General features: G+C 41.2%; 3 protein-coding genes across 3 annotated transcripts; 1 reads left to right on the top strand and 2 right to left on the bottom strand.

The window, feature by feature from the left end:
- Positions 1-848: 848 nt before the first annotated feature.
- On the top strand, positions 849-7,648 carry popdc2 (popeye domain cAMP effector 2). Its single transcript, XM_077616774.1, has 4 exons — positions 849-1,666; positions 4,519-4,627; positions 5,833-6,316; positions 7,141-7,648. Exons 1-3 carry the CDS (start codon positions 1,173-1,175, stop codon positions 6,259-6,261), a joined length of 1,032 nt encoding a protein of 343 aa, XP_077472900.1. The 5' UTR covers positions 849-1,172; the 3' UTR covers positions 6,262-6,316; positions 7,141-7,648.
- Positions 7,230-15,336, bottom strand: pla1a (phospholipase A1 member A). The gene is made up of 12 exons (XM_077616772.1): positions 15,240-15,336; positions 14,977-15,152; positions 13,799-14,006; positions 13,351-13,528; positions 12,529-12,637; positions 12,350-12,451; positions 11,667-11,759; positions 11,007-11,171; positions 10,844-10,933; positions 9,519-9,624; positions 8,968-9,123; positions 7,230-7,815 (listed from the first exon to the last, which is right to left on the bottom strand). Exons 2-12 carry the CDS (start codon positions 15,038-15,040, stop codon positions 7,725-7,727), a joined length of 1,362 nt encoding a protein of 453 aa, XP_077472898.1. The 5' UTR covers positions 15,041-15,152; positions 15,240-15,336; the 3' UTR covers positions 7,230-7,724.
- Positions 15,337-16,039: 703 nt separating this feature from the next.
- Positions 16,040-18,450, bottom strand: hsd3b1 (hydroxy-delta-5-steroid dehydrogenase, 3 beta- and steroid delta-isomerase 1). Its single transcript, XM_077617703.1, has 3 exons — positions 18,182-18,450; positions 17,448-17,612; positions 16,040-17,238 (listed from the first exon to the last, which is right to left on the bottom strand). Exons 1-3 carry the CDS (start codon positions 18,336-18,338, stop codon positions 16,430-16,432), a joined length of 1,131 nt encoding a protein of 376 aa, XP_077473829.1. The 5' UTR covers positions 18,339-18,450; the 3' UTR covers positions 16,040-16,429.
- Positions 18,451-20,201: the final 1,751 nt, after the last annotated feature.

Raw genomic sequence — 20,201 nt, 5'->3', positions numbered from 1 at the left:
CTCGTGAAAAGTTATCAAATGGACTCCCAAATGTTGAGTACCATTGAAAACTCCATCAATTAGAATTTTTGATAGAAATCGGTGGGATTGAGACATGAGCGACTCAGTGATGAAAAATGCACTGCTCGGATTTTTGCGTTATCACAAAGGAAAAATATGTTACAAAAATGATACAGTAGTTTTGGAAAAGTAGTTTTTCTATGTGTTAACCAAAATAGTTGATTTGGGTGAATCTGGCCTAAAGTATTGAGAAACAAATGAAAGGAGAAAGTCTACACTTTAATTTAAAGCCCTCTGGTTTTCTGAAGTGGGCCTTGAAAAATCAGTCAAAATGCTGTGAATGTGATTGCAATGCAAAGATTATCTTCCATTAAAAAAAACTACGTTGGGAAATGAATTTTCCCCCCTAAAAACATCAAATAAACTTTAATCTGGATCCAACAGAACAACACACGTGATCACATTCCCCCATCAATCTATCAAAACAGGTTTAGTGTCTCGGTGGATCATTCATCGTTTTTGTTGTCCATTAAGACGATCGATGACTTCATAATTTCAAGTGCTTGGCAGAGGTCAGCACTGTTCCCTTACTACTTGTTTTTGTGGATTGATGGACAGTTGCTTGTGTCGGGCGTTGGCTGTGGGTATTTTTACCCGGAATCCGAGCTACAGTTGGCTTACCCGTCTTGCGTGAATGTGTCAAAAACCACTTGGTGGGTTTAGAGAGAACTGACACAGACAGGAACAACGCGAGAACGTTTTGGGCGGCCAGCACCTCTGCAGAGTTCACAGCGCGAAGTAAAGTTCTTCCCACTTCCTGCATGCGCCTCTCTGACTGTTATGTTAAGTAGCGGGCCTGCTTTCTGTCGGCAACTCGTGTCCTCCTTGGGTTTCAATTCCAAACATGGTGATCCTTGTGGGGACTCCATATCAACACCCCCCCAAGCCCGAGGCCTCACTCCCACTCCTCCTCTTCCTCCGGGCTTATCCGCCCCCTCCAGCTGTTGTCTCTCTAGTGTTGGCCTACGTTGGAACTGAAAGCGTCGCCAACTGAGACGGGTAGGGGGGGACACATAATGAGAACAGGACTTCAATCCAGAAGCGTGAGAAGACCCTGAAGAACTTCACAAGGGAACAAACTTGGATATACGACACTGCTTTCCTTTCCTGACATGACTGAGCAGAACGCTGCCCTTCTGGATCACCTGTTCGCCGCCCCGGTCTGCAATGGCTGGAGTAATAACACCGAGGGAGCCCTTTACCATCTGGGCAACACGTTTCTGTTCCTGGGCTACATGGGGGGCAGCGGAGCCTACGGGTGTCTCTTTATCTTCGGCTTTCTGACCCCTTCCTTCGTGTGCCTGATTCTGTGGAGCTGGATGACGATTTGCGGCCCCGACGCCCTCACCTGGAACGCCTTGCTGCTTCTTGCCTGCCTGATGCAGATTTGCCACCTGCTTTATCGCCTGCACAAGGAGGGCCTGCCCAGCGAGGAGCTGGCTGACCTCTACCAGACCATCTATCTCCCGTTGGGCGTGCCTATCCGGGTCTTCAAGGAGATCTCGGGTGCCTTTGAGAACAAAGTCCTTGAGATGAAAGCGGGTGAAACGTACGCAGTGGAGGGCAAGACGTCAATCGAGAGGCTCTCCTTCCTGCTGTCTGGCAGGTGGGTGTGAACTAGTAAAGTGCAGAACACTTTCGTCATAGAGGCGATGCATTTTGCCAACTGTAAGGCAATCAGACTAGGTCTGGTTTTCTACCGGGGACCGGAAACACAGGTTTGAAGTCCCCAAACCTTCAGGGTTGCGAAAAGTCGTGTAGTGATAGGTTTGTGTTCAGTTTCTGGTCAGTTCCTCTAAATCCAGGAACTGAAGCTTAGACTGGTCCCAAAAAGTGGCCAGCAAGGACAACCAACTGCGTGAATCACAGTCTGAATGGGAGTGTTTTTAGCACCCACTGGAGTCAACTCAGATCCCCAGTTGCAAGTTTGAATACATGAGTCTCCTCATGCAGGGTTTCCACCCTACACCTAACCGCATTGACCAGAATTAGGTTCCTAGCTGAAGGCCTTAAAAACCACCGGTTCCCAATCCACACCCTTCACCTGGAAAAATTGGGCTTTTGGATCATGAAGGGCAACTGATGTAACAATGACTAAAGGTATGAAGCTAGTGTGTATGATCTGATTCAATTCCCCCCAAAAGACAACAGATAAAATCATGAAAGGTAGTGCAGTGTTATCTGCTGACCTTGTTCAAGGTCCTAGCTACTGGTTTGGTTCCCAAGGAAAGGCAGTTCTGCTCTTAACCTGAATAAACGTGGGTTTGGTTGGGAATTAGGTTGGAAAATTCCAAAAGATTGGGCTGAGTTTGTTTGTCCCTCTTCCTTGTTTGGCAACTGTTTTTCAAAATAGTGGGATCAACAACAGCTATGACCCTGAATAGGATAATGATAGGTGATGAGTGTTGATTTATGACCGGATGAGGCCATAAACCAACAGTTTTCTATTCTGCCGGTCTAGTTCATGGCCATAGGAAATATAACCTGAACCCAATACTAGCTCTAATGTTGTCTACAATGGTGATAGACTGATGTGATATGTGGCGGACAAAGTATTTTCGTTTATAAATAATGCAATGATATTGAAATGAAAAGAAGAGACAACATGTGAAAACAGGGGCAGCTATTAGTTTCTGACTGTTGTATCTGTGTAATGATTTTTTAAAAATTGATTTGTTTAAATTGGACTTTCTTTTTAGTTAAAAAATGGCTTCTGATTCCTAAATTGTTCATCCACAATATTTTTATTATGTGGAAAGTTCAATCATCAAACTAAAAAAGCCTGCATTTTAATTCCACACAATCTTACCATGTTTTCTCAGTTATTCATCCCAAAACAGGCATATTTGCATTATTTTCTAAATTTCTTTCTGAAATTTCACAGAAAATAGGTTACTTTCTCTGACAAGTAAAACAAAATCAAACCTGCTTTCTGCTCACCATACTGACTTATAAACTGACTTTTCATGCTAATTCTCCTCCCCAAAACAATTAATTTCAATTTTCTGAATCACTTATCCTCACAAGGGTTACTGGAGCCTTTCCCAGCTAACTACAGGCGGCACTATATAAATTTTTGTTGCAACACCCTTTCCCCCCTTTAAAAAATGTTCCATATAAAAATAGTTGTTTTAGCACACGATGCCAACTAGAAGCCAAAACACCTGTCATCAGTTGTCCTCATATGCACAGAAACAAAGCCCCCTAATCAAGTATGCCAACACGTGAAAGCACAACGGCGAGGGGTCAGCTCAAAAGCGCTAATCTGTGGTTGGTACACGTCAGCGTGTACTTGGAAGGTTTCCCGAGCAGATGTTTCAAGCAACACGCCACAGGGATGTTTTGCCTCTGTTTACACTTCCTGTTCGGACCAAATGTGTGCACGCAGGCGAGGTCAAGAGTTATCACAACCTCCAAATTAACAAAGTGAACTACAATACAGCTCTTTAACATAAAAAGTCAATAGTGGACTCTAAAGTTGTTTTCCCTACTTTAATTTCTGGCAAAGGCACACGTTTTGAACAAGAAAGTTAAACAGCACAGCAGCATGCAAAAATTGTCAACAAAAACACAGTAAAACTGATGTAGTAATAATGACTTTGGAGTTGGTCAATTATTGAACATAGTAGTATTGGTAAGATCTTAAAATTGGTCAAAATGATCTAAAATAGCTGGTATTCCATGAATGAATACTTTTTGGGCTAATTCAGTGAATTGGAGATATTTCTCTAAATGATTGCGTAAATTAATTGAAAAGTGGAATAAAATTTTAGCTCACTAAAACTTCAAAAAAAATCATCAAAAAAACACTGTAGTAAAGTAAAATAGGAACATTAAGGACTTTTGGTATTATTTTCAATATCTTTTAAACAATATTTCTACCATTTTGTTCAAAAATATATATATTTTTCCTAAAATCTTTAATATATGACAAAAATGTTGCTTGGTGGACTTGCAAAATACATGAGAATATGTATTCTCTCCCCCAAACACAGTCTGACATTAATGTGGCTGACTTTTAAGAACTTTACTTCTACAAATAACATTTTGCTCCCTTGGCAAACCAAAATGTTTTTTTGCCTAATTAAAACTTCCAAACACAACGTGGGAAAATGATTTTGTCTAAAATAACCCACTTACAACAATTTTTGTCTCAAAGGCGAGTAAGCAAAAACGAGAAAGAAACGAGGTGGCGAAGAAGGAGAAAAAGGAATCTTTAATGCGATCCACTTTTAGTCAGTGGATTATCTTAAAGTCCCCCGCCGAAGATCGTCCTAATGACTTTATCCGCGCTCTTTGGCAAGGCAACAAACGGAGCTTGACGGCAAAAATTCCAAAAGCAGTGCATTTTTTGTTGCTCCCCCATGGAGGTGGTTATGCAAACGTTGGAAAAGTCATCAGTGACCTCCAGCTCTCTAATCTCTTTCCCCCTTTCAACCTTGCCACCACTGACGTCAGGATCAACGTATCTCTGGAGGGCCAGTTCCTGCACTACATCCACCGACACCAGTTCCTCGACTCCCCAGAATGGGAATCTCTCAGGCCCAACGAGGACGGAAAGTTTCAGGTACCCAGATAATTCACATTATTCAAAACGCACCTTGCTTTCATTTGATTTAATTTAAAAAGCCCATATTGTCATTATTAATAATACAGAGGTGGCCAAGCTTTTTCCCCAGTCTGCTTTTAGAAAAATCAGAGGATGAACGGATTAAAAAAAAAAACAATACCAGGTAATGAGATTTTTTTTTAATCTAATGCATATTTTCTACCAGAAAATAATTAAAAACATTGAAATGAACTTTTACCCAGAAAAGTAGTATTTCTTTCTTTTCCTTCTTACATAAGCCCTTTTCCTTGAGAAACTACATTAAAATGTTCTCCAAAACGGCCTAATTTGTTGTTGTTTTAATGGAATTTCTTAGGATTCTTGGACTGTTACTTTTAGACTTTAAGTCTAAATCTACCAATGTGTTATTGGTAGATCACATGACAGAAAGAATGGATCCAGGCTGTTGGTTTCGTTTAGGCCTGAACGATGTGTCGTTTTCTATCCCACATCGTAGGCCGTGCAACACTTTTTTAGTTCATTTTTGGCTCATTTAATTAGCGCGTCAGGCTATCTGCACTTCTCACAGCTGCATTGCTAGACAAACTTACAGTTGCTCATTAAGTGATCCATTGAACTTGGACACTTCAAACATGTGCCAAAGTTATGTACTTCAATTTGGCCATCTTTGGTGATGGGATGGGAGTTGCCTGGGCCAGTGTTTCCCAACCGATTTTGAACTGCGGCACACATTAATTGCATTGAAAAAATCTCAAGGCACATCACTATCTGAAAATTTTCTAATTTAAAACTTTGTCGCCTATATTAAAATTATAAAGTCGTTCTCATCAAAGTTTTATTAACAGGAATTAAACTAGGCTGCCCCTCACAAACTCGATCCCTAGCGAATTTGCGTATTTAAGAGCAGCAGCACAGTGTCTCTCTTGCGTTAACTTGCACGAATAAACAAATAAATACATGGCTACATCTCTGTCATTTTTAGTAGCACCGGTACTGAAACGCATGGCACAACAAAAGCAAGCAGTTGAATTGCTTCTCAAATACAAACTCACAGTTTATTTAGAGCTAAACTAAATTTGGATAGGAAGGAAATCACCATGGTTGGTCCCACAGTCATAAACAGGGAGACTCCATATTCAGAATATGAACATGAAGTTGCCCCCGACTCACGTTCTTGTCCCACTTTTTGCCCTCCCTTCCAGGTGACTTTGACAGCAGAGGAAGACTGCCGCTACGTGTCTTGGCGGCGGCGGCGCTTATTATCCCTCCTTTCCAAGGAGCGTTACGTGTGCCGCCTGTTCGCCGTCATGCTGGGATACGACATCGCCGAAAAGCTGTACAACCTTAACAACAAGCTGTACGTCAAGAGCGGCGTCTTGCTGGACATCCGCCTGCCCAGCCTCTACCACGTCCTGGCCCCGTCGTCGCAGAGCGGCGATGGCGATGGCGAGGCCCATGAGGGGACCGAGCAACCCCCCCACCGGGATTCCGACGCCCCCGTCGAACACGCATGGCCCTCGGAGCCCGAGTTACCGTCCGGTGAGGACTCCACTAGCCTGGTTCTGGAGGACTTTGCCGACATGGCGGGCTCCTTAACCGACTATGGCAGTGAGAGTGATTATTTGAGGTAGAGAGGGCGCCAGGGGGGCCCGACCTAACACACCCGCTCACCCGCTTAAGATACATGTAAGTACTGCACCTGGGGGCACGGCGGAACCGAACTTGCATGGATTCCACCTTAAACACTAACAACAACAGTTTCACAAACAAGACATCTTTTCTTGGAAAACGTGAAACAAAAACTGACGTTTTTATGTTTTTTTTCTGGGAAGTGTTCTACTTTTATTGAAAAAACACAACTGTCTGGAATTTGCACGTGTCTTTCCATTTTTTTCCTCAACAATATTACAAAAATAGAACATTACTTTTTTAAACAGAGACGTACTATTTGGGGCACAGAGAAAAAGTCATATTACGATATTGGAGTTGCATAATTTTGAGTAGTGTATCTAAGTTGTACGGATGCAGCAGAGCCAAGTAAGTATTAATTATCTGACTTTATGTAATATTACAAGATGTTGCACTGCGATATCAATGAAATGACCTATTTTTATGTATTTACGTAAAGCTTTTTGTCCTGATTTCTGCTCCAGCGTACCCCGTATCTTATATCTCTTAAAGTACAAAGTCATTATTGAGATTTAGCTGTGCTATTTTTTTTCTTTTATAAAAGTCACTTTTATTTGATTGCAAAAATAACATTTTTTGTGGGGAAATTATATTAAATTACTTCTGTTCTTGGAAAATTGCGACTTTCTTGGAAAATCAGTTTTGGTAAATTCTCTTAGAATCCATAACCCGCATTAACTATCCATTATTAACCTAATTATTCATGACTAAAATGTTTGATGAATGGTGTGTTGTCATTACCAGCGAGCAAAATCGCTCCCACGAATTCTGCCTTAACTTTTCCCAATTTGGCAGCATGTAACTTCTCTTTGTCTCCACAGAGGGGAAAGCCGGGGCCGGAGGAACAGCTCGCTTCCAGAGGGGCCGGGCACCGTTAGCGCCCACTGACACTCCTAAACTCTGAACAGGCTTTCTTTTCTTTTCATTTATTGAAAACTTTCACTTATTCGGACCAGAGATTTCCTTTTTTTGTTTTTTTCTCACAAATCACTTATGTTAACTAAGTATTATTTTGTAGGAAAACATGAGACAAATTGACTGCTTCATCTGTAAATAATCTAAAAAGGTGTTAACTGTGGTTATCCATTAGCATGTTACAACTATTGATTAGATGTTAATATAATGTGAATTTGTCTAATTAAAGTTGAATTATGACAACGGGGCCAACATTTCTGCAAGCTTCCGTGTGTAATGAAAATTATGGGACTGTCTACTTTCTGGAATGCCTCATGTACAGGGTACGCTTGGGTGCTATTTTTTTTTGCCAATGTGACATCATCGTGTGAGCATTAGTGTGAAATGAAAACAATAAAAACACATGCTAACTTAGCTTCCATAACAACTTCTGCTTCCCTGCAACGCTGCATCTTCTTCTTGCCCTCATTTTTCCTCTTGAAAGGCAGCGTTAGAAGTCGCCACACACCAACACTAAATCATGTGACCAAAGAGATCCTCTCCTGACGTTGAAGTTGTTCACGCACACTGGAGCCTCGTGCCTGGAAGGAAGCAAACAAATTCGTCCTGGCATCAAGCCTCTCCAAACAAATTATTTTCTCCAACATCCATCCAAATGATAGCAAGTTCTACCCAGCAACGATAAATGCCAATATGATCACTTGAATTATGCCCTGCAATAAGTGTGCTTCTTACCCAAACAATTGTAAATTCTTCCAATGAAGAAGTGTTTTTCAAATGAAATATTGAGAATTTTGCATATAAATGTCTCTCCTCAAATAACGACACAAAATCTGTGACAAATGCCCTCCCCCAAATAAGTATGAATTCAACCAAACAAGTTGTCACGGTGGGGGTCCTGGGTTCAAATTCAGGTCGGTCCACCTGTGTGGAGTTTTCATGTTCTCCCCAGGCCTGTGTGGGTTTTGTCTGGGTACTCCGGTTTCCTCCCAAATTCCAAAGACATGCATGGTAGTCTGATTGGACACTCTAAATTGCTTCTAGGTACGAGTGTGAGCGTGAATGGTTGTTTGTCTCCTTGTGCCCTGCAATTGGCTGGCCACCGATTCAGGGTGTCCCCCGCCTTGTGCCCGAAAGCAGCTGGGATAGGCTCCAGCACCCCCCGATGACCCCAATGAGGATAAAGCGGTTTAGAAAATGAAAAAATGAATAAATAAACAACCCGACTCCCTCAAGAATTGCGAATTTGGCCTAGCAACAAGAGTCAGTCACCTTGAATAATTATGCTTGCTAGCCAGGTTTCTTTCTCCCAAATGATTTGGGGTTCATTCTGCTTTACGTCAAGGGTATCCCACAGATGCTAGTAAATTTAGCCCAGGAAGGTGGGAATTCTGCTTAGTAAGACACTTCTTACCTTAAAGCCATTATGAGTTCTTCCCAGGAACAAGTACAGTATTTAACACACAAAACAACTATTCTGGCAAGCAGCGACTTCTCCACCTGGTTTTCAATTCTGCCTAGTAGCAAATGCTCCCACCAAAATGGATTGTTACTTTAGTGAATCTGAAAAACCAATCTGAACATTTTTTTCTATATTATTGCTAACTCAAATGCCCTTCGTAGGCCTCATATCATCCGTTAGCTGCAAAGACAACAATGCTTGTGAGCCCAAAACACTAACATTTGCAAAACATCCCCATTTAATTGCTTGGCATGCACATTAGAAGACATACGTGGGTGAGGCGATCTGGGAGAGACAGACGGACTTGACGTGGACGTCGCTCTGGCGGTAGAACCGAGCGCCTGTGTTTTTCAGGGTGATGGAGTGGATCTTGCACAACACCACTGGGTGAGCCAACACCGTGGTGTACACTGTGGTGTCCGTACGACTAAAAACACAAACACATTCATCACTTCAGACAGTTATTTCCCACTTCCAAGGACGTCAGCATTACAAAAGGCCAGCAGGGAAGGTGCTGACATGTTAAGGTCACAAAACCATTCAGTGGACCTTCAATTAAGATACTTTATTAGGTCAACGCATCTAGTCTATTTGTAGTTCAAGGCATGTGGAAGTGGAAAAACTGACAAGACAAACACTGTAGGTATCGATTGTTTTGGTAGTCTTTAAGAAAATTAAACCTGTGTACCAAAGTGAACCAAAACATGGTGGAAAACGGACATGTTGGCTCTCAAAGATCCTGATACCCCAACAGATGACGCTTTTAGTAATTTGACAATCTTTGGACACTAAAAACGGCGATGAATAGGCAAAAGTACCCACAGTCGTAGTCGACGTTGCGTCTCCTGAACTCCGGTGGTCAGCGTCACTTCCACTTCAGCGCTTTTAGTGAGGGCCGATGTCTCCAACACGACAAGAATGTGATGAGCTAAGGCGCACAGACCACACGAGACCTTATTATCAATACCATTAGGCACAATGAATGGAGCTAGAATTTTACTTTAGGACCGTTACAAGCTATCACAAAGGATCTTGCTGTACTGCTTGATGGGTAGGGCACAAAAAGGTATGGTTCACAACAATTGGTCTGGTATTCCTCAAACAATTGGTAGAAATCTCAATTAAAATAAATGATAGCTTGGTGGAAAAATTATATTTAGAGAAGAGTACCACAGTTCTCAATACCTCATACTAAATGGATGCTAAATTAACTAGCTCGGGCCAGAACCAGCTGGCTACATCATGTTGTGTGGCTGGCAATGTAAACAACTTGATGTCTTCATGTTTCTCGCAAAATAAAAAGAATATATAATAAAAGGAGGGAAAACCTAGTTATTTGTCCTTCTTAATGATTTAAAAAAAAATCCTACTTGTGTGTACGTCTCTTTGTTTGTATGCTATATGGAGTTTATCTTCAACCTGCACAAGGGACTAAAGATGGAAATCAGCCTTTAGCTCTAATCTCACATATTTATATATAGTTTCATTAACATGAATATGTAAAATTAGCCTTTAGCTCTAATCTCACATATTTATATATATTTTCATTAACATGAATATATATATCTCATCTCATTTTCTGAACTGCTTTATCCTCATTAGGGTCACAGGGGGTGCTGGAGCCAATCCCAGCAGACTCCAGGCCAGAGGCGGGGGACACCCTGAATCGGTGGCCAGCCAATCGCAGGGCACAAGGAGACGGATGGACCACCATGAACACTCACACCTACACCTTGGGGCAATTTAGTGTCCAATCAGCCTACCATGCATGTTTTTGGAATGTGGGAGGAAACCGGAGTACCCGGAGGAAACCCACGCATGGCCAGGGGAGAACATGCAAACTCCACACAGATGGACATGACCCGGATTTGAACCCAGGACCCCAGAGTTGTGAGGCCGAAGCGCTAACCACTCGCTCCACCGGGCCGCCCTGAATAGGTATACGCAAAGGAGCTAATTAACTTCCTCCTGCTGACTTATGCCGTTTCGCCCTCTGGCTTTGTCTTTCATGTTTGTGGCGCAATTAGTAGCGTTTCGTTCGATTTTTTTGTTGTCCACGTGAGGACGGTCGTCAGGAAGCGTGCACGTTACCGGCCTCGAGTCCCCATTTGCCCAGGACAGCCAGCAATTTAAAGGTTGCATCTCACCACAGAAAGGTGGCTGCGACGTCGTCAGAAGAAACAACTTTTGCTCCGTTGGGAGCGTGGAAGAAGTGATGCCGCACTTTTCCTTCAAACCTGAAAGATACATGTATATAAATACACATGTAGATAACGGAGATTATGTAATATATATTTCTAAATCACTCACCGATGGTGGGACATTTTCCACGAAAAGCATCACAGTGACGGCAGCGTCCCTGCAGGAAGTTTTGGTAGCTGTCGCACGGGACGCCAATCAGGGGGCATGACGAGTTCAAAGCACTCATGTACACGTGCAGCGCCCTCATGTGGTCGCAAATCACATAGCCGTACACTAGAAAGAAGCCCAAAGCCCAATGTTCTCAAGTTACTGTTACAGTTCAAATGGAATCTTTTATTTTTCATTCATTCATTTTCTGAAACGCTTTATCCTCACAAGGGTCGCAGAGGGTGCTGGAGCCTATCCCAGTTGATTCTGAATCGGTGGCCAGCCAATCGCAGGGCACGAGGAGACAGACAACCAACCATTCATGCTCACACTCATACATAGGGGCAATTTAGAGTGTCCAACCAGCCTACCATGCATGTTTTTGGAATGTAGGAGGAAACCGGAGTAGTACCCGGAGAAAACCCATGCAGTCCACACAGGTGGACTGACCTGAAATCAAACCCAGGACCCCAGAACTGTGAGGTGACACGCTAACCACTCATCCGCCGGGCCCGAATGGAATCTATGGACGTGAAGTGCCAGTTCAAAGATTTTTTTTTTTAATTTTTGAAAACTTAAGATTTCTTTTTTTAAATAATGTCTTGTATGCTTGACACTTACGAGAGGAGAATTTGGATCGCGAGCATCCCGTCTGGTCGTTTCCCCCATTTAGGAAGAAGTCCACGTGGCCAACCGGGATGGAGATGCCAAAGTCTGACAAGTCGTCACAACATAAATAAATATCACTTTCAATGTTACATGAAGGAATGGAAGAGTAATAGAACCACTATAGAATCAAAAGGTGGGCAAGATTCTAACTTAATTCTCAGAATTCTGACTTTAAAGCCAGAAACAGATTTTTTCCCACAGAATTTTGGGAATAAAATTGAAATTAAGACTCAATTCTGAGAAAAAAGACAGATTTTAAGTCTGAATAATGAGGGGGGAAAAGCAAAACCTTAAAGTTCAAATTCTGAGAATAAGGTTCTAAATAAAGGAATTCCAAATCAGAATCCTGACTTTATTCTCACAATTTCTGAGTCAGAATTCTGGCTTTAAAAGTTAGAATCTTGGAAAAAATTCTTCAGTGGCCATAATCTCCAAATTTTGACTTTAGTCTAATAACTCTAACTAACTTAAAAGTTTGAATCATGCCCTCCTTTTATTTTTCATCAGTGGCTCAAATCCTCTTCCGTATCAAGGAACGTTCTTTATGTGCAGATGTTTTTCCAAATGTCAAAGACAATTTAAACAATTTTGTCTCTCAAAGACATGACTTTGATGTTTTTAATACAACTTCTTACAGTCTGAGTCAGTGTGAATGGCGTCGACAAACTGTGCGTCGGACGGGTCCAGACGGTCAAAGGTGTCCCTCCCCTTAAACATGGGACCGGCAGGGTCCAGAGCTGGAAAACAAAACCAGTAAAAGGAAAACAGTAACTGATTCTCAATCAATATTAAGCATATCTTAGTCAAAGTTTACCTGTGATTCTTCCGATTTTTCCCTCGAATAGCGTTCCCACAAATCCTGCCACGTGGGCCCCCATACTGACACCGATGAAGTGGAATGACTCCAGCTTGCACCCCTCTTTCTGGTTCATGAAAGAGAGGGTCTTATGTCAATATCAAGCACAGTATTACTTTAAAAAAATCCACAAAGTATGCATGAGAAAAATTGGGATGTTGCTTGAAGGAGCGTCGAAAAGAGAACAAAGTTGTATTTTTCCAGGGACAAAGAAAAAAAACACTAAGAGAAGATGTGTCGTATTGGAAAATGAAGGTTATAAATTAGGAGATTTTTGTGCAGAGAGCTGAACACAAGCATAACACATTGTTATACTTATAGATTAAGAAAAGAAATAAGAAAAGAAAATGTGTTGCAATGTTGCATGTGAAGAAATTCATTAAGCACATAAAGAGTTGAAATGCCTTGGAAAGAATGTGATAAAAATAGAATGTTATAAAAAGATAATACATTTAACAGAAAAACTAAGAAAAAAAATCATGATGGAATTTGTAGAAATAATCTATAATGCAATAAGTTGAGTCATATAATAAATACGGTGGAAAAGTTTGAATATCATTAGATGGTCATAAATATTACATATGCTGTGAGGATTCATAATTCATGTGGGAAAAAATGTATAGAAGACCATAATACGCATTTGGAGTAAATTAGTAAAAACAAGAAGAGAACCATTAATGTTACAAGAGGACAGTAATGAATTTCATTTAAAAAAATAAAAAAATGGTGACGTTATGAGAAGAAATGCCTAAATTAAGACCGACTTGCGTGCTTGTTGACCTGCAGTTTGCTAACAAGGCTGGATATGTGCAACGCCACTTCCTTGTAGCCGTCGACCACCAGGTTGTATGCGAAGGAGGCGCGGTAAACCCAGTCGGCCATCAGCACGTTGATGTCCTCCGCCTCTACCAACGCCTGGGCCAGATCCAAAACCCAGCCAGGCTTGCTACCCAATGCCCTGAGCAACAACACAAACAAAAAAAAACACAACAACATTACCCTGGTCTTCAACCAAGCGTAAAGGTGCTATGAATTGGTGATCTTATCAAAAAATGAGGCCAATACAGTTGAGAAAGGAAGACTAATTAGGATCTAATTTCATTTTTAAGAGTTTTCTGTTACCTTTATGGAGGGACTTGTTTTCAAAATAAGGTCTGCTAACATTTTAAAGTCACTTGATGTTGTTTTTGCTGGTTTTTTTAACACCTTTAACCAGTACAGTCCGTACCTGTAGCCGTGTACAATGATCTTAGTGGGTCGCGTGACGTTGAAGGTGCTCCCCGGGGTTTTCTGGAAGGCGAGAGCGCACCCCGGGCGCTCTCGGGTCATCAACAGATAGCGAACCCGCGGCTGCGTGAACTGCTGTCTCAGTTGGCGATATTGCCGCCACGTTGTGTTGCTCATTTCGACGCATTCGTCCGCCCATGCCTCCAAACCTTCATGTTGGCGCCATGCCATTTTTATGTGATGACAATGAACAAAACATTTAGTTTTTTAGTTTCTTTTTGACAATATAAATATGTTGCTGAGTGAGCTATGTACACTCAATAATCATAGCTCAGATTAATAATTATGTGAGTGAAAATTAATAATTGATAAAATAGCTGTGACCCATTTATTCCATATTATGAAGTGCTTTATTTAATTTAATTTGCTAAATAATTGATCTTACTCTCATCTTTCTTTTTTGCTGCTAATTCACCAATGTATCAGTTTATCAAATAAAAGAACATGCATACTTATTTTAAAAGTCTCTAGTTTTCCTTTTTAATTGGATGTATTTCATTGTTGTTTTTTCATGAATTTGTTTTTATTTAGTTTCGTTTTTTCCATACTCTGTTGTTTTGTACAGTATTTAGTTTGCTAAAACATGTATTTATTTATTTTATTTTTAAAAATGTTATGTATCATCATCTGCGATCCTCTGGCCTGGAGACAGCTGGGATTGGCTCCAGCACCCCCTGCAACCCTAATGAGGATAAAGCGGTTCAGAAAATGAGCTGAGATGAGCGCTATCATCATTGACATAATTACTATTATGTACTCGAATTTAGAATGTATGTATTTATTTATATACTACTGTATTTATTATTATATTTCCCCCCTACTGTCTGTTTTTTATATTGCCCTAGTTTATCAATGACTTAAATGTGTATGCTTTTGAAAAATCTGTATCTATTATATGTTAATATTAAGGTGTATTTATACTTAACTACAAAATTGCTCTGAATATTTGTTATATTTTATTGCTTCCAATATATTTCGAAATATATTTTGTTAAGTTTTTTTTGTAATTTTTGATACATTCTGCTAGTGCACTAACTGTACACAAAGCGTTATGACAGTGACCTTATTTGAATGAAAAGTCCACGCTTGGGGCAAAATTATCAGAAGTGAAGGACATACCTTGGACACTCTGGACTGGGAGAAGACAGAAGAACAGCAGGACGACTTTGTCCGGGGGGCACATTTGCGGGTGTTAAGGGGAGCTTAACGCCGCTCAGCTGCTCAGTGTGTCCGGTCTTCGGTGATCGGCTTTCGGTTTTGGCGTCACACAACAGCCGGCGCCGGCCACACACCAGCTACAAAACCCACAAAGACAACACCTTCTAACTTCCAACAGGCTCGATTTACGTCAATTCGTCTAGTATTAATTTATCATAACTCACGTCCGAGTTGAGTGGGGACAAACGCGATTGGTTGTCGACGTCCCCAGAAGCTCGCAGCTGATTGGTCGGTTAAGGTAACGTCACTTGGTAAACAAACAAGATGGGACAAAAATTGCTAAACTGAGAAATCCGGGGTAAAACCCACAACAGGATACATGTAACTGTTAGAAAAATATTTGATTAATTTTATTAAAATAACAATTAAGCACTTGTATGAAAGTTAAGCTGAAAATTTAAAGTTTTTAACCCTATTCTCATACTCATCTCCTTCCACGTATCCATTGCTGTACAGTCATACCTCTACTTACGAATGCCCCCGGGTCCAAAAGTTTCAGGTTACGATTTAAAAAAAAATATCAAATGGGTGACTCGAGATACGAAAAAGATCCAAGTTACAAAATCGCCCAGAAAGTAAATGCATTTCCTTATCCATTATTTTATTTTGAATTCCCCTTATTAAGCGATTAAAAACTGTACAAATGCAAAGTGGCACATATTTTCACACACACGTAGGGCACACGTAAAAGTCTAATATGTACTACAAAGTGGACAGCTTTCGGCCCTGGTAGAACGGGTTCTAATTTCTTAAGTAGAGGTATGAGTGTATAATGTTTCAGTTTACAGACATTTTCTTCTTTATAGTGTTCATCAGAGTTTGGACTCTGGCCTAGTTTCGCAGACATTGGTGGGTGGATAATTGTTTATGTGTGCAGCTGTGCGTTTGTGTACATGTACCGGATCGATGATGTGTGAGCAGCTGTTTCCGTGTTGTAAGGGCAAAAAATATAGAAGTAAAGATATAAGGTTTAACACTTTAATATGTTTGTGTCACAAACGTCAACAGAGACATTTTAGGTCAAGAATCTGTCAAAAACACAACAATAAAAATATCGGTTGAGGAGATTACAATTGCCTTTTTTAGCGTTAATACTCTAGGAGCAGCAGTGCCAGTTTTTCATGTAAATGTAACTTTACTGTGTACGGTGTTTTCTTTAATTTACTGAAGGATACTAAAGAAGTTGTACATGTTTTCTTTGATGTTTAAACTACTACAACGGAAGTTTTACTCTGTTAAACCACAACACGTCCAGTACAAGCATGAAAAGCATCTATGGTAGTGTATGGTGTCTTTTAAGCAATTAGCCTCCTTTTTGATGTTTAAACTTTGGTTAGAACTACAAGAAGGCACATTATTTTCTCCATATTTTTTGGCGTTGTTCGGGCAGCTGTTCCGCAAGCCACTGTGTGGTGTTACTGCGTGCCTGCTGCCAGGTGTACTTGGGCGCATAACCCAGCTCACGCTTGGCCTTGTCGTAGGAAAAGCTGAAGGGCGTGTTAAGCATGGTGAGCAGCTGCCGGTTGATGGGCGGCACCACCCGGTAGAAAGGCCGGAGCATTAGACACGCCATCTCCCACAGGAAGCAAACCACGTAGAAAAAGCGCAGGGGCATCATCATCCTCTCCTGGATCCCAAACCCCAATGGCGACAGGAGAGCGTAGTTGAAGTCCGAGTAGCTGATGTGCGGCGTATCGTCAGACACGAAGTAGAATTTTCCACCCACGTCCGCCCGCCGTTTCGGGTCCGTAAGGCAGCGGGCGGCCTGTAGGTGGGCGGCCGCCACGTTACCCACGTACACCGGGTTGACTTTAGCCTCCTGCAGGGATGTACGGTAGAGGACGTCGCCGTTGCGCACACCGTCCGCCATGTGGCCAAGCAGGAAGCGGCAGTCCTCGCCGTAGATGTACATGGGCCTCAGGGCACAGGTGGCCAGGCGCCCTCCGTTGGCGAGAGGCTCGTCGTGGTACCCCAGGGCGCGATCCTCCGCCTCTTTTTTGGTCTTGCTATAGGATGACTTGAGGGCGCAACGGTAGGCCATCTCCTCGTGGCCGTTCACCACCGGGTCGCCCTCCAGGTTGGGACCCATCACCTCCACCGTACTTGTGTAGAGGAACGAGGGCACGTTCTCCCGGAGGCTGGCCTCCAGGAGATTCTCTGTCCCTAAAACATCAAGATAGCGTCAACCATAAAAGGGCATTTTATGGATATCTGATTGGAAGCAGTCCAAATGAATTGAGCATCTATGACTATCAGTGGCACTGAAATACAATCATTCAATGCCAGCTATCGGGGTTAAAATGGATTGGATGACTATTAGTGTAGATGGCAGTGAGCGAGTTAAGCATCTTTTCGCCGGTTTGCAAGTGAACCTTTGACGTTGACGCCATAAATCTTGCTAGGCATGACGGCCTCGATGACATCAATGATGGAGGCGATGTGGAAGACCAGCGTGGCTCCCCGACATGCTTTCCTCACAAAGTCGGCGTCTTGGATGTCACCCTCAAACACGGTCAGTTTAATGTCGCCCCGGATTTCTGAAACAAATTGAATTCTGCATTTTTAAATCTCCTACTTTTTCTGGAAATAACATGTTTTGCTATTACTATCGCATTACATTTGCTATTTGTTGTTTATTTTCTGTTTTGCAGTAAGAAAACAACCATTACTGGATGAATTATACTAACTTCCTTATGATATTGACCGCAATAATGTGCTTTTGATTCATACAGTATCTCAGAAATACCACGTGCAATGATTATGTCATGAGATTTTCCTTTCATAGCAACACATTTGTACTCACTATTAAAAGCATGAATATGGAGGTGAAAATTGTGAATCAGGGGGCGGCTTAAACGCAAGAAATTGTAAAATTAAACGATTTTAAGGCAATTTTAATTTTGAGAAAATACGGTAACCACATCAAGGACACTGGTCAGTACAATGCACAACTCTTCAAAAGTTACTGTCTTAAACACTTAAACACAGAATAAGTCTTTATTTTTGGTCATTTAAAATATTTTTTTAGACTTATGACCTTTAACCCTTTTCTTTTTAATAGAAAAAAAATCCCTTCCAAATTGCAAATCTTCCCTTTTTTTGTCACCTTCCAGACTTTGCAGCAGCTCCTTTTTGATGATAATGTCAAGGAGTCGAATCTCGTCGATATTTTTCTCCTGCTCCAGCAGCATCTTGATCAGCGTCTTTCCCAGGAAGCCGCACGCTCCCGTCACCACGCACACCTCGCCATCCAGGGATGACATGGCAGATCCTCCGCAGCACAGAAAGGGAATAAAAATAACGGCACGAGAAGTGAGTGAACTGGCCGACGTTTCTTCTTTTTATGGGCGAAGATTCTTCCAGTAGGGGAGGGGCCGAGCTCTGCCTGGAAGCTAGGAAACCAGAGGGGAGAATAATCCATTGAAAAGATTCACGCTGTTTTAAATTCTAACCATTTTTACATCCCTTGATTGATATTGAACAAATATACGTCAAATAGCATTAAGGGAATGCATAATTCATTCATTCATTTTCAACAGCAACATCCCAGCAGACTTCAGGTGAAAGGTGGACTACACCCTGGATTGGTCGCCAGTTAGTTGTAGATAAATAATTACTCGAAAATATTACAATTAGAAAAGAAAGTTGTATTTAAAATTTGAGTGAAAATACAACAACAACAAAATGTAGCCTATGTAAATGATCATTTGCGGCCCGCTGGGATAGCCTAGCCTAGGGTAATGACAACAATGTTTGTCAAGAAATTAACTAAAGTGAATTCGGTGACTGACTTTGGTAAGGGCAGTCTGAGTTCGATTCCCACTTGGTGATGGTGTGGTTTTCCGTTTTATTGTCTGCCTAGCGATTGGCTGGCAACCAAATCAGGGTGTCCCCTGCCTGCTGCCTGTGGTTGGTTGGAATAGGCAAAACTTTATCTGGATAAGTGGTACTGATGATGAATGAATGAATTAGTGACAGTCAGTGGATTGAAATGAAGTTTCAAATTCAAACTAAGTGGAACGAAAATATTTCCCGTCACCAAGTCATTTTTTTCTTATATATCTTATTTTAAGAGAAGTTGGGAACAGAAAATGTTTCAGTTGAGTACAGTGGCTTCCCGACTCCAATGTGTATTACTATATGTTCCCAGATAGTCGCAATACTTACCTCATTGGCTGCCACCCTCCTAATTCCAATGGATTGGACGTCTATACTCGTAATAAACTAATTCACTTCAATCTTGAAGGATCTGAAGGATCGTTCATGTTCATGACGTTTTCTCACAAAGTGTGAGAACATTGATTTTTTTTATACTACTTGAAATGTTTGTGTTTTGGTGTACTTGATATACGGAATATATCCTGGATAAATCAAGTTTGAAATGTTACAACCATAATACAAATAGTGATGTCAAGTTCAACGACTATTTAAATGTTTTTCTGTGTGCTTTTGTGTCCTTGGCCACATCTGCACTCTTATCTCAAACTGAAGGACAAATGCTCCTTTGCTGGAATTTGTGGGTGTCAAGTCTATAATTTATTAGAACAAATGTAGAAGCAACAGACTGCTTTATTGGAAAAAAGAATGCCACTTTATTTGTGAAGTCAGAATTCCATAGTTGGCAGAAGAACTCATGACTAGAGCTCATGCTTAGCCACAGTGCAGAGCTTTGTCAAGTGTGAGTTAACAAACATTTTGGGAAAGCACCAAAATGTTAAATTCCCTCAGGCAGATTTTTATTGATATGATTATATGATTTATTATTTTAAAAATCCAGCCCTGTAGGCAGATTAATTTAGCAATATTGACTAACTTGTCGCCATTTCTGGATGGTTGCTGCTCAACAGTACAAATATCTAAATTGTATGTCTAACGCCGTTAATGACACATTAACATGACAATTCGTTTAAAACGCTGCCATTTTGTTTCAAATCAAACAATAATGATGACAAGTTACATTTGTTAGTTCTTGGAAAATTCAATCATTGATACTAGATTAATTTAATATCATGAAATCTGTCAATGATGCGTAGACCCACATAAAAGTTACAAGGTGGGTATCCCGGGAAAACAAAGTGGTTATCACACTTATTCTAACCTGACCAACAGAAGACGATGTTGCTCAG

Source organism: Stigmatopora argus, chromosome 13 (assembly GCF_051989625.1).
Source record: "Stigmatopora argus isolate UIUO_Sarg chromosome 13, RoL_Sarg_1.0, whole genome shotgun sequence".
Lineage (NCBI taxonomy): Eukaryota > Metazoa > Chordata > Actinopteri > Syngnathiformes > Syngnathidae > Stigmatopora > Stigmatopora argus.
This window is presented reverse-complemented; position numbering and strand designations above follow the sequence as displayed.

Excerpts from the sequence above, each read along its gene's own strand:
- popdc2 (XM_077616774.1), top strand. The coding sequence starts at position 1,173 with ATGACTGAGCAGAACGCTGCCCTTCTGGATCACCTGTTCGCCGCCCCG. Across the intron at positions 1,667-4,518 it reads TCCTTCCTGCTGTCTGGCAG|GATCAACGTATCTCTGGAGG; the intron begins GTGGGTGTGAAC and ends CACTGACGTCAG. Across the intron at positions 4,628-5,832 it reads ACGAGGACGGAAAGTTTCAG|GTGACTTTGACAGCAGAGGA; the intron begins GTACCCAGATAA and ends CCTCCCTTCCAG.
- pla1a (XM_077616772.1), bottom strand. The coding sequence starts at position 15,040 with ATGTGCCCCCCGGACAAAGTCGTCCTGCTGTTCTTCTGTCTTCTCCCA. Across the intron at positions 10,934-11,006 it reads TGGAAAATGTCCCACCATCG|GTTTGAAGGAAAAGTGCGGC; the intron begins GTGAGTGATTTA and ends TGTATCTTTCAG. Across the intron at positions 9,625-10,843 it reads GTCGCAGCCACCTTTCTGTG|CTCATCACATTCTTGTCGTG; the intron begins GTGAGATGCAAC and ends TGTGCGCCTTAG.
- hsd3b1 (XM_077617703.1), bottom strand. The coding sequence starts at position 18,338 with ATGTCATCCCTGGATGGCGAGGTGTGCGTGGTGACGGGAGCGTGCGGC. Across the intron at positions 17,613-18,181 it reads GCTGCTGCAAAGTCTGGAAG|AAATCCGGGGCGACATTAAA; the intron begins GTGACAAAAAAA and ends AATTTGTTTCAG. Across the intron at positions 17,239-17,447 it reads TTATGGCGTCAACGTCAAAG|GGACAGAGAATCTCCTGGAG; the intron begins GTTCACTTGCAA and ends TTGATGTTTTAG.